The sequence below is a fragment of the Hippopotamus amphibius genome, chromosome 1 (genome assembly GCF_030028045.1).
Source record: "Hippopotamus amphibius kiboko isolate mHipAmp2 chromosome 1, mHipAmp2.hap2, whole genome shotgun sequence".
Classification (NCBI taxonomy): Eukaryota; Metazoa; Chordata; class Mammalia; order Artiodactyla; family Hippopotamidae; genus Hippopotamus; species Hippopotamus amphibius.
In genome coordinates, this window is record NC_080186.1 from 97,876,041 (window position 1) to 97,889,746 (window position 13,706).

Genomic DNA, 13,706 nt, shown 5'->3' on the forward strand with positions numbered 1-13,706 from the left:
GCAATCATAGTTCTGCCACTAACTTGCCATGTGAACTTGAATGTCATTCAGCTTCTTCCTGTTTTCCTCTCTGTGAATCAAGGGTTTAGTTACTTGACCTGCTACTGCCAGAGGTTGTGGAAAGGATTAAAAGGACGATAGAAGGTATGCTTTAAAATGTTGTCTTAGCCCCTCTCTTCATTGAGGAGAGACAGCAATTGACCGAAGAAACCTGACTGTTCACTTATTCACCTATTTTTGACAGAATTGATAGTCCATAGCTGGTTCTATCTAGTGGACGATGGTTTCCAAAGTATGGTTTGTATTAGTACAATCAGGCGGTTTCCAAGGGCTGTGTCCAAGTCATAATTGACGTTCACACAAAACTATGTCTGTAGTTATAGCAAGTAATCTCTGATGGGTCTTCTCTGAGAGGCAGTGGGTACACTGGAAAAAGCATTAGACTAATAGCCAAGGGACTTGGGTTCTGGTCCCAGCCCTGTTATTAAATGACTGCATGACCTTGAGCAGGTCACTTACTTTCTCTGAGCCTCAGCCTTCTGTACTGTAAGATGACTTAGGTATTCTTTAATCTTTTCTAGTTCTGATATACTCTTAATTCCTTGTTTTTTAAGTTTCCATTCATTTGAATGTAGCTTATTGGTTTGTTTGCATTTAACCCTCCCTAATGTTGAGTAGGATTGGATGGGATAGATGGTTTTGTAAATCTTCAGTTACGCTGAAGTCGTTCATGGACTATGGAGTCATTTCACCAGAAATCCATTGCCCCCTGAAAACCCTGATACTATCCTGGTTTTTCAGTCACTGGCCAATGAGTCAGACATTAAGCTGAGTTGGCACACTTTGGCCCTTTTGTTTACCTCCAAATGCCCTTTAGCCGTGTTGTCTGGCTGTATTCGTTGTGTAGATGAGCCATTTTCTTGAGTGAACTGGGTCGCTCACCTTTGGCTAAGGCTACATTGGGGCATGGAGATGAAGGGGTTAGTCTAATGGTCTTTTAGGAACTGGTGTAATGTGGGATTTGGGAATGAAATTGAAGGAATACAAAACATTTGGTTCATTAGGGTCAAAAAATCAGTAAATTATTTGGGACATGATTTTTAAAATCTCTTCATTAATTTTTCTGGGAACCACTAATAAGCTCCCCTAGTGCACTACCAAACAGAAGCTGGGTTGGAGCGGTCATTATTCTAACCCTGTGACGATCTGTTCTTAAACACAGACAGTTTGTATGTGTATGTAACCATGTTCCTATTTACCTCTTTATCCTTTACCTCATTCAGTTCTTATGATACATACTTAGAGACTTAGACCTTCCTAACTTTGTTCCATTGCACATTCTTTCAAAAGAAAAATTCCTTTTCTAGTCCTTTGCCTGCCCTCTAAATGGAGTCCAGTTCTCTGTCTTCCCTAATGAGATACATGTATGACATGAATGGGTTTAAGTACTTATTCTCAAGTGCGTTTAGGTTGTTGTGTGTTTGTGTGTACACACGTATTCCTCTGTAGTTGTAAAGCTTTTCTGTGTACTTACACCACAAGCTCAGGGGGCAGAACCACCCCACTCTCAGGTTAGGGGGAAATCCTTGAGGCTAGACCCAGAGAAAGGACGCAGTCAGTGGTCAGTGAGGATAGTGTAAGGTAGAAGACTCCCTCTCCTCTGGCCTTCTGCTCACCTTCTAGTCAGGTGCCACCTCACAACGCTTTGACTGTCTCCTTCTGCAGGGTCAATGGAGCTGGGGTCATAGGGAAGCCCATTGAAGGTGTTTTTAGGTTCCTGGCTAGTGAAACAACTGGATGGCTGTCATGGGCAGAAAAATTCTTGGCCTACAATTAAACAGCTAACCACTAAGCTGTCGAAGGGATAATGAGTTCCCAAGGAGCTTCTGTATCTCAGAACCCAGGCTAGAGAGACTGCAATAGAGTAGAGATTGGGGAAAGCGAAAAGGGCCTTGTCACTAACCCGAGGCCCACCTGCTCTGCTAAATCAGTGAAGATTGATTGGATTCCAGAAATGCTGTTCTCAGCCCCATCAGGCTGCAAACCACTTGTACAGAAATGTGTCCGGGTTCTCCAGATTCTCCAGAAATAATACTCACTTCCTCACTTGCAAGGAGGTGATCGGGCTTCTCCCCCCTTTCAGTTATCTCCGGGGACATCAGGCCTGAAGACTCTTCAGACCTCAAGGCATCATTCAGACCAGGTAAGAATCATCTGTAATCTCTTACTTGCTTTCACTCTTTGGACCATCCTTCATGAGGCACACGGGCTTAACCTTCTGCAGCTTCCATTGGAGTTGCCTCAGGTATAAGTCAGGAGCTTGGTCCCCGTACCACTGCCTTCTCTGCAGGAAACTGCTCATGGGGCCTCTTGGCAGAGCTCTGGATGGGCTTTATGGTGGGTCCTGAAAGAAGGGTACAGAGCAAGGTGCCACAGGGGCTGACTGCAGCTGGGAGCCGTGGGTTCTTCTGTTCTCTCTTCACTGGCACACACCGGCATTGCCTGTGCCGCTCAGGTGCTGCCTATTTCCTTTTCCAAGATCCCAGTGAGATAAATCTGGTCATTCCCTTTCTTCCCCAGAAGTGGAAACTTCAAACAACGCCAGTGGTTCCAACCACAAGGGAAGCACTCTCTTCTTTAAGGTGGACTTCCCTCATCCCTAAATGCCCATTTTTGCTCTATTCTTTTCTCTTCCACCACTGCACTCACACAAACATAACTCCCAGGCGTGAGTCTGCAGGTGCTTGGCAGTGGAGAATGCTTTACTAGCATGTCTCAGGATCACTGGGGTCCATGTTGAGACAGATGGCTGGACACAGAGAAAAACAGCCAGGGGGTGAAGCAGAGAGGTACAGAGACAAAGGAGACAGACGGACAGAGGGTGAGTGTTGCTGTGTGGTCACTTGACAGCTCTGTGCAGGTCAGCTGGGCAGTGGGGCCCAGGCTCGATTGACCTCACCTCCCTGGGGGAACAGACAGAGAACTCAGCAGTAACTGACTTCTTAGCCTAAAAGCTTTTTCTATAAAAGGAGAAAAAAAAAAAAAAAAAAAAAAACACCTCACAAAATGCATTGTTTTGGTTCAAAGGTATTGGGTCCATGGAGAAAAACATTTCACAAAACTCCGTTGGTGTTTTTGTTTTCCACCTTTTCCCATGAATAAATATTATCCATTAAGAGCCTTGAAAAAGGTGCTTAAATACACAGTGTTATATTTTCTTCCGGTTTTGCATGTGACAGCTCGGCCTCTGTGCTGCTCCTGGTCTTGTATTTTCCTCACTGGGGTCTCCAGAAACAATGGTTGTTTGGTCTGAGGCTCCCCCCGCCGGGCCCTGTCCTGGCTCTCAGCCCATACCCCCACCATCCCATCCCTACCCCACCCGCCCTGCCTTCCCCTGGCCCCAGCGAGATGCAGTAGCACAGGGCTCTGTCCACGCGAGCAGCCGTGACCCCCAGGTGCCCCTTTGCTGCCTCTTTCTCCTTCCAGGCACACGTTTCAGTGCTAGGGGTGCAACAGGCGGGCAGACATAGTGGGGAAGGGGGAGGGAGTGGTCGCAGCGGCCACCCACCAACATGCCAGCCCCCCTCACTCCCGTTACCCGCACCGGCCCCCTGTCCGGCGGCTTTACAAGGCGGAGACCTTGACGACGTTGCTGGCTGTGGAAGGAATGTTCGTGTTGGGGCCTGGGCTGGCAGGGGGTGGCCGGCTTCCCCCCTCTGGGGTCAGCGCGGGGGGGGTGGGGATGCTGATGACGGCTGCGGTGATCTGGGACGTTTTGCAGTTCGGTCTCAGTCCGTCGTCTGCTTTCACATTAAGGCTGGAACGACTGGGGTGAAAAAAGAGAGAGTTGACGACGGTTCATCCTGCTGGTGTCCCAAAGCTTCCTCAACCCTCTACATGTCTAGCTCACAGTAACTAGGAGGGGGTTTGGGTGTCCCTCCGTCTCTGCTTTTCGTCATCGGCCTGTAAGTATCCATTCTGATTATTATTCCTAAACGACCCCAAATTGGGAAAGTCATGTATATTGGGCTTTGGAATTCAGAGTATATGTTTCTCCCTCCAGTGGATTGCTTTCCTATCACTTGTGGCATTTGATTTTGGTTTCCCTGAATTCCCTGCAACTCATTGGAGGGAGTGGGAAGTGGCCTAAATATAAGCAGAGAGTCCGTCTGTGATTCAAAATCAGCCTGGGACAAGCCGAAACTGTGTACAATTTCACAACTGTGAAAATTCCTTCCTTGAGAAAACAGTCCATTCTTTGCACCAGGGCAGGTCAATGTTGGATTTGTTGCTGTTGTTATTTTTTCTAGCATCTAACCCCACATTGGGCCTAAACCCCCTACAGTATCCTCCAAAGCATACGAGGGGCCTTTGGGTTGACTTGCAAGGATGCGAAGGAAGGTGGGGGGAGGAAGGTGAGGGACTCATGCAGTAGATAAGGGGGGGGGGAGGGCTGAGGGCCCCCAGGATTCTCCTAATGCTGAAACCGGTTCGCTCCGTGAAGGGAGCACCTCCAGCCTTGGGGAGCGATGGGGCTGGGAGCCACCCACCTGGTCGTGAGGGAGGGCTGCTCGCTGCCCTGGATGTGGATCGTGCTGAGCTCTTGCATGCTGCGCAGGCGGGTGGCTGGCAGGTTGGAATTGGGCAGGTGTGTGGTTTTCTTACTACGACGGGAGCAGCAGGTGGTCGTGAGGCCCGGGTGGCTGGACAGTGAGGGACTCCGTGTGGACGGGTAGTTCTGCATTGAGCTCTCCATGCAGTTCTGCTCAAACATCTGCTCGTCTATAAACTCGTGGTTCTGTGGGAAGCAGAGGGAGAAGAGGTAAGAGAAGGAGATAGGAAGGAGGGGGGTGAGCCCCCCCTCCTCTGTATGGCTACCTGCCTCTGTTCTGGGCCTTGGGAGAAGGGCTCCCAGCTGCCTGGAGCACAGGGAAGCATTCAGGTCATGGGGGAGGCCCCACAGGCATCAAATGAAGGAAGGAAGAGATTCCCATTGGCAGCCCTGGTCATCAGACTGAAGGGCGGAGACTGCGGTGGTGAAATGATGTGGCATTCATTTCATCTACAGCTTTGGCTGAAGGGATACAGAGGACGTGGAGGGAGTTAGGGGCATCCTCCAGCTAGAGCAAAGACTTGACTGACTTCGCAGGCTTTGACAGGATCTCCCCAGGGGTGGCAGGTAAGGAGTCACTGACGATGGGTAGTGGGTATGCTAGGTTGTCTTTTCTGGATTTACTGGGCGAGATCCTTCTGAATCCTGAGTAAGCGTGAGCCATAAGCTTTTAAAGGCACTGAATTATCCACAGCACTGGGGAGCTTTGCTCTTGAAGGCCAATGGGGTCAAACTGTCAGGGTTACGATTTCCTTTGATTATTGGTTCTTTCCCACCTGCTTATGGGGTATGAATCCTCAATATACCTAAAGGCAGAGGATTCCCTAAGCCAAGTGTAAGCGTGGGAAGGGGATGCTAACAGACTCCTGATGGAGCCATCAGGATGGGGTGGAGTGGAACCCAGGATGACCAAAATATGGCTATTTGGCCAAGGTGACTAAATATCTGTGGCATGAATGGTCTGGCCAAGGCTGCCAGAGTGAGGAGAAAGTCTGAAGAGAAGTAGCATGAGAACAGAGGTCAGAGAGAGACCAGCCCTGACAGCCAATACCAGAAGTTCCCATGGAGCTGGGGGAGTTGTGGCACAGACAGACGTGGCACATGGACACTCACAGGATACCAACATTGGTGCCATGTTCCACCACCCCTCTGAGCCCCTGGGGCGGTCAAAAAAGGGAATCAGAAAGGCACAAAAAAAACTGGAAGCTTGAGCTGGTACTGGGTGTGACAGCAGAGGTAGGATAAGCCCCAGAAGTATCAACAGCACATGCAGAGAACCACACCAGGGGGTAAAAAGGAGGAGACTCCACAGACTCAGAAGAATCAGAGAGAAAGACATCAATTGAATTTTTAAAAAGTTATACCTTGATGGTGGAGGTTCGTACAGATAACAGGGGATCATCCACAAGATAGGACAACCCCTACAGGACAACATGCCAACAGAAGATAAAAACACCATTGATTGTACATTCCAGCATTCCCAAGCTCAGTTCTGACATTCAGTCTCTCAGTCCCAGCATTCCACCCTTCCAGTCCGACATTCCATCCCTTGCTCCCAGCATTCTTCCTCCTTTGTCCCAACATTCCACCCCTTGAGTCCAACATTCCTCCCCTAAAATCCAACATTCCATCTCTTTAATCCCAATATCCCCACAGTCCGACATTCTTTCCCTCAGATTCAGCATTCCACCCCTTCAATGCCAACATTCCATCCCTTCAGACCCAAGTATTTTCACCCGTATCCTTTCAACTTACACATTCCACCCAGCACATGCAACTTGGAAAGGGCAGTTGGGTCCAGGCCTATTTCTTTGGCAAGCTGAGTCTTTGAGAGAAATTCTAGATACCCACATACAGCTCTTGACACTAGGAAATATATAAGTCCTGGAAACTAGGGTTTTCAGAGTACCTTCCCACATTGGAAGCCCTCATTGGGTTCAGCTGCCATCCACAGTGTCCACATTTGGCTCATACTAAGGGCCATCTAACAGCTACTCCCCCCACACATGGGAGGCCAGGATGTGGAACACTGAGAATTAGGAAGTTCCTTCCTTCGTGTGCTGTGAGCCCTGACCATAGGCTTTTGGGGGAGGGAGGTCCTAGGAAAGAACAGGGAGGAGTTTTACTTTGTCTCTCTTTGGTTGTCCATCCTAGCTTCTCCTCCCTCCCAAGTATTCCTAACGCTTTTTGCCAAGGGTCCAGGGTTGGCCCCACTGCCCTTCCTTTCAGTCTGTTGGTGAGGCACAAGCATCATTCCACATTCCAGCTGGGGCACCCTAAGGCTCAACAAGCCTTTCAGAATCTGAATTCCGTGGGAATTGCAGGGTGACTGAGATGGGGTGGTACTGGTAAATCCCTGGCTAGAGAAACATTTGCCCTGCCTCCTTCATTCACTGTCTCCTGTTCCAAGTAGAATGGAGGGAGAAAAGGGACCCACAAATTGCGTCAACCCGGCCCCAGGGATAGGACAAAAATCGACATTCTTCTCTGCTGTCCTGTGACAATCTGTATAAATTCAGCTCTAGTTTTGAAGACTGATGCCCATCAGAACTGAGAAACTGACAGTCAGAGCCCTTAGGCCTCAGTAACTAAGAAATGGGCCGTGCAGATGGATGTGGGGTGTGTGTGAAAAGACTAGGGGAATGGCCTCCTCTGTGCTGCTGGCCTCCTGACCCTGGTGACTTTGCCCCACTCCTTGGGGTCTTCCTCCTGATGGCTGATATAGAGTACATCGCTACTTTTCAGATCTAAAGGGGACAGACTTTGACTTCTGAAGCCTGGGCCCAGGGCGAGGATGCGGGTACAGGGTCCTCACTCTGTAAGTTCTGACCTTAGAGAAGGGTCAGGGGTCAGGGATGAGAAAGGAGGTGGCAGTGGGCTAGGACTCACAGTGGTTTTTTCCAGGCAGTGCAGCAGGTGATGGTGCTGGCTCTCGATGAGTGAGGTGGTCTTGCCCATGTGCTCCTCTTCCGGGGTGCCCTAGGAAGAGAGGAAGAGAGACTGAGTACAAAGCTGATGGCTCTCCTGCTCTCCATCTCCTTCATTTCTACACAGAAGGGAGGAGGGACCAGAAGAATCTAGATGAACCAAATTTTAGGGTCACCCTGGAACAAGCTAGCCTTTGGCTGGGGGCCCTTGAGCTAAAGGGGGCTTAGGGGCAATGATGATAACCCTGTGGAAGAGGCATGTGGTGGGGAGGCTGCTACCTAGGGAAAGTTTGGGGCTTTGGGGAGGGAGTGCCCCCAGGAAGAGAAAGCAAGCCCGTCTTCCCCTCTGTCTCCCGGCCCCAGGTCCTCCAGGCACCTACCATCAGTTCCAGTGCCTCATTGAGGAGTCCGTTGCGCTTGCTGTGCAGGTAGGCATTGGAGCTGCCTGTTTTGGCCACACGGATCCTGGCAAGGCGGGCCTTCTGTGATTGGCAGAGAGAATGAAAGAGTGAGGGAGACTGAGAGACAAAAAGACAGTGAGCCTGGCCAAGCCAGTGACAGTGGGCTGCCCCAGCAAGACTGGGTTCCGAGGTGATGTCTGATGAAGGGGAGGAAGCTGCTTCTTCCCCGCTGCAGGGATCTCTGTTTACAGACCTGGGACTGGGTCCCACAGGCTGTGGCCCCCTGTACAGAGTGAGCATGGTCATGGTCAGAGTGCCTGGGGGTTTCTACTCGTCTCTCCAGCCTGGGTGTGATCCTGGCCAGGGAGAATCACTCATCAAAGTCTTCCCTCCTTCCCCAAATTTCATGACCTTTATTCACTCAGTATTGCACTGGGGTATTTCACATCTCTAGACTCCAAGCTCTTTAAAGGAGCACATGTTATAGCTTTCCTGATTCTCCCCTGCTGTCCAGTCCAGTTCCCTGCACACAGCAGGTGCCCAAATACCAGTTAATTATGAGAAAAGTAAGGAGTGTGTATGTCCCCTCTTTCTACTTTTTCCTTAGCATTCATTATTAAGGTAGTAAATGTTTTATATAGTTATCTTGATACTCTCTCTCACCCCTACTGGAATGTAGACTCCTCAAGGGCGGCAGTTTTTGTTTTGTTCACCAATATATCCCCAGTGCGTAGTAACTTGTAAGTCAATAAATGAATTTACAATTGCATGTCTGTCTTTGGGAGGAGATTCATGCATGGATGTGTTAATATATGTATATTTTGTTGTACATGTCTGTGGAAGTGAGTGTAGGTGCATGTGTGTGTGAGGAGGGGCCAGTGTGGGTGTGAGAGAGAAGAAGATGGAACACATTTCCATATACCACCCTGGCTTTAGCTACGGCGACTGAGAATCTCCCCAGCTCCATCCTGGGAAGCCTTCAGCAAGATCCTGCGGGAGGGCTGCATGGTACTTCAGCCATGCAAGCCCATCTCTCTTGCTTGCAGAGGCCAAGGGAGAGGCCAGACACACTGCACAGGCTGGCTTCTCTTCTCCTTCCTAATAACCATGATCAGTGTCACCATGACAGCAGCACAGCCACAGAGTGAGCCCTAAGAGGAAAGAGGCTTTGGGAGGGAGGGAGAAGGGACGGGTAGAGGGGTTCCTGCTGGTTTCAAAAAATGCAGCTTCACGTTTGGGCTCTTGTGGATCTAGACCCAGCTCCAGGAAGCAGAAGAGTCCACATGGACTCACAAACCAATTTGTGAGTCCTATTTGTGGGGCAGAGGGGTCCTTCCTCCTGCCTCTGGGAAAACCCACACTTAATTTCAGCATGGACTCTGAGCAGAGGAGTCCTTGGAAAAAATTGTGGCAATTTTCATTGCTTGTCACCTTCTCCCCAGCATGGGGAAGTGTCCCCTCCAAGTGTCCTGCTGGGCTGGCTCATCTGCTAAAAGGAGGCCAGCAACTTGGAGTCAAGCTGTCAACAGAAGCACAAAGAACACATGATAGCTATTGTTTCCTGGGAAATCCCCCTGTGGCCAGTATGTCCTTGTAGGAACAATTCAACGACCTTCCCTGGTTTCTAAATATGGCGAAGAGGTCAGCACTTGAGCTGGGAAGATCTGCCTGTAAACCTGAGGAAGAACTCTCCTCCAGACGGAGGATGAAAAGAGGAAGCAGGGAGAGAATGGATGGTAAGTAAGCCCTATCATGCCTCTTCTCTCTGAGCAAAGAACACACGTTCAAGGTGCAGGACAATTCTCCTCCCTGGGAATCCTGCTCAGCCCTCCCCTCAGCTCAATGCCTACATTCAAGCAAGTTCTTCCTCATTTAAAGATGTGGCTGTTATTGCTTTCGGTGAATACTGGGTGTTGAGAGCCGCATATGGAAATCCAATTGTGTCAAGCTCATTATAGCCTTCTATAATTTGAATTGCACCACTTAGAGCCAGACCTTTCTTGTATCTGGGGTCTGTCTTCATTACTTTCTCAAGATGAAAGATTCTCCTGCTCTCCTTTGTGGCACTTCTTTTAATCTTATCTTACCCTGGGCTCTATTAAAGCAACAGATTGTCATATCAAATGCACTATATCATTTAATCATTTCCCACACAGGATAAAGAGGTTTGCACTGTATTTACAGAACCATACCCAGCATATGTAATTTGGTGAGGACTTTTGGCTTGACTTTGAGCTCCTGAGGACCAGAGCCTGTGACTTATGCATATTTTTATCTTCAGCACCTAGCACAGAGCTTTGTACTGAGTATTTGCTCAAGCACGGCTTGTGATGGCCCAGGAAGGAAGATGATCCTACACAGTCGGTCAGAAATCCACGTTAATAAAGCCATTGTGATGGGCTGTGTAGACCAGTCAGCCTCCTTCTCTTCCATGGCCATGAGTACAGCGTGAGAGTGAAAAGAATGCAGGGATCATCTAGGCTATTTTAAAGACAAGGACATGGAGGACATGAGGGGGAGCGACGTATCCAGGGCAAGACTTCAGCTCAGGTCTTCCAGTCTCCCAGTGCTGCTTCCATAGCATCCCTCTCCTCCTTCCCTGAGTTTCAGCTCCACTCAGACAGGTTTTTAACTTGATGAGCAAAGCCCAGGAAGCTGTGTTTTCAACATCTGTAGAGATCCAGGGCTGGAGGAGAGGTCTGGATGGAGGATGCTGCCGCCCTGGGGACAGTCTCAGGTTCAGGCTAATAAGCTCAGGAATTCCGTCGGCCCTGAGAAAGCGTTTCACGACGAAGCACTTCCTAGCTGTCTGGCTGGCAGGTGCCCTTAGACCATGCGTACTGACATCTCTGTTCTGGGAGAGGCAGAAGAAGGAAAAAGAGAGAAAAAGGGAAAAGCCAAAAGAGAACATGGGCAATTGCACTCTTAGGCATTTATCCCAGAGAAGTGAAAACTTTTGTTCACACAAAAACCTGCACGTGGCTATTAATAGCAGCTTTATTTATAATAACTCGATGTCTCTCAAGAGGCAAATTGTTAATCGTAACTGGGATATATCCATACCAGGGAATACTGCTCAGCCAGGTAAGGGAATGAACTATCGATAAATGTGACTTGGATGAATCTCCAGGAATGACACGAAATGGAAAAAGCCAATCTCCAAAGGTTACCTAGTGTGTAAGCCCATTGATATATCATTTTAAAAATGAAACCATTTTATAAAGGGAGGACAGATAAATGGTTGCCAGGGTTTAGAGACAGGGTGGAGGTAGAGTGCGGGGGATGTGGTTATAAAAGATACGGTGGGACACACACACACACACACACACACACACACAAATACACACACACAGAGGTACAAATAAAACTGGGGAGTCTGAATAGAATTGGTGGATTGCAGCATTGTCCATACCCTGGATATGATAATGCTATAACTACATGTGAATCTACAATTATTTCAACAAAAAGTTCCAATAAAAAATCCCCACTCAGAAGTTCTCTTCTCTCTGACCGATCACTGTTAGACCTCCTTACTTGATCTCCGGTCCACTTGGCTTAGAGAACCCAATCTCTGCAGCAAAGAGACGTGGAGTCATTTCAGTTATAACCCCAAGCAACTCAGTCATGATGAGAGAGGATGAGAACTTTTTGAGCCTTTTCTTTCCACCTGAGGCAGGTGGGCTGGAGGTTACGTTCATGGCTTCTGAGTACGCGGTCTGGGCTGAGAACTCTCATCAGCACCCTTGACCCCCTTCCTGTCCCATCTCTCCGCTCCCTACAAAGTCCCCTGATCTGCCTTCCTTGCCTCACTGTGACAGACCCAGTGCTGGAAGCAGGCAGCATTCTTTTTTTTTTTTTTTAATTTATTTATTTAATTTATTTATTGGCTGTGTTGGGTCTTTGTTGCTGCACACAGGCTTTCTCTAGTTGCTGCAAGTGGGAGCTGCTCTTCATTGTGGTGTATGGGCTCCTCATTGTAGTGGCTTCTCTTGTTGTGGAGCACGGGCTCTAGGCACGTGGGCTTCAATAGTTGCGGAACATGGGCTCAATAGTTGTGGCTCACGGGCTCTAGAGCACAGGCTCAGTAGTTGTGGCACACAGGCTTAGTTGCTCTGTGGTATGTGGAATCCTCCCAGAGCAGGGCTCGAACCTGTGTCCCCTGCATTGGCAGGCAGATTCTTAACCACTGCGCCACCTAGGAAGTCCCAGGCAGCATTCTTGTGTTCTTTTTTTTTCCCCTCTCACAGGAAGCCCAAGGTGAAAGAGACAGAGCTGAGCCGACCATGAGGAGAGACAGTATCCAGGCGAGGTGAAAACACTGCAAATATTTACTCTGATTTCAAGGGGAAGCAAAGAGGGAGAGGGAGGAGGGTGGGGAGGGAGGCAGAAGGGAGGGAGTCTCATCCTGAAGGGCTGGAGGGAGGAAGACGCCCAAGCTAATTCCTTCGGGATCTTTTTTTTTGGCTGCCCTGCGAGGCATGTGGGATCTTAGTTCCCCCATCAGGGATCAGACTCGTGCCCCCTGCATTGGAAGGGCAGAATCTTAACCACTGGACCACGGGGGAAGTCCTTCCTTCGGGATCTTAAGCACACAGGATGAGCTTTGTAAAGTGTTGCAGAGGAGTGGCCCTTGTTGTATTCTTTGCGGGGGGGTGTGTGGGGGGGGGTGTGGGGGTGTGTGGGGATGACAGTGGATGCGATTCTCTAACAAGTAGGTAGGGGTGTGAGCACGGAGGGGAAGGGAGCGCAGGGGCAGCTGAAGCCCAGCTTGAGCGGGGCTGTTGTGGGCTAGTGTGTGAGCCGAGGATTCCTTGGACCCTCAATGCTCTTCAAAGACCCTGTGACAGCCCTCGCCCAGTGCCAGGGAGGGGGGGCCCTTCAGGGCTTTAGGCTCCTTGATTTGGAAAAGGGATTGCCAGTTTCTCCCTGACCCTTTCTTAAGGACAACATCATGAATTTTGATATTGTTCACATTTGCCAGCTGACTTGAATGGGGAAAGAGATAAGACTTCTATTTCTGGGCTGGCTAGCAGAGGATGGAGTTGGGGAAGCCCTGACCTTGAGTGGAGAGGTAGGAGATGGTTCTGGAGGGGATGGAGAGGACAGCAGATCAATCCAAGGCAGGCTGACAACATTACAGACCCAGGTCAAGATAAATCAAAATATATCTCCGCACAGGCGGAGGGAGACAGTAGGGCGAGGAGGGGGTGACCACAAGGGCACACAAAAGGGGAAATGCTGGAAGTGGGGACCAACTGGATTTATTATATAACTATGTGATCTATATTATATTATTGTTACGTGTAAATTATTATACATTTCAGAGCTAACTTTCATGAACTTTGAGACTTTGTTTCAGTCAGCATACACAGATCTGTTCTGAAATTCTGGATTCCTCTGATATATCAAGGAAGCCCTGCCACTTGGGGGTTATCCCTGTAAATGGAAGGCCAGGAGAAAAGATCATGTTGTGCAATGCATAGGGCCTGGCACACAGTAGGTGTACACAGTAGGTGCACACAGTAGGTGGAACGAATGAATGAAGACAGAATAAATTAAGGACATAATGTTTCAGGCCTCCGTAAGTGACTCTTTGAGGCTCCCCCGGTCCATTGTACCCAGAAAGGCTTTGATGCTGAAGGCGCAGTATTTCAGCCCAGATGAGAAGAGAAAGGAAAAGCTGCCCCCTGGGTCCAAGAACCTTCACCAGCCAGATGCCCTAAAAATGCAGGTAAACGACAGCTGGCTGAGAGGGTGAGGTGTTCT

General features: G+C 49.2%; 1 protein-coding gene across 2 annotated transcripts in view; it reads right to left on the reverse strand.

Annotated features, from left to right (window-relative positions):
* Positions 1-3,624: 3,624 nt before the first annotated feature.
* Positions 3,625-13,706, reverse strand: part of KCND3 (potassium voltage-gated channel subfamily D member 3) — a 212,875-nt gene continuing 202,793 nt past the window's right edge. The window contains exons 3-7 of one of the 2 annotated variants that reach the window (XM_057745633.1): positions 7,920-8,021; positions 7,502-7,591; positions 5,977-6,033; positions 4,551-4,798; positions 3,625-3,826 (exon numbers count right to left, since the gene is read on the reverse strand). In XM_057745633.1, the coding sequence (XP_057601616.1) occupies positions 3,625-3,826; positions 4,551-4,798; positions 5,977-6,033; positions 7,502-7,591; positions 7,920-8,021 (699 nt within the window). The remainder of the gene's footprint in view (positions 3,827-4,550; positions 4,799-5,976; positions 6,034-7,501; positions 7,592-7,919; positions 8,022-13,706) is intronic. The other variant, XM_057745643.1, reaches the window with a different exon arrangement.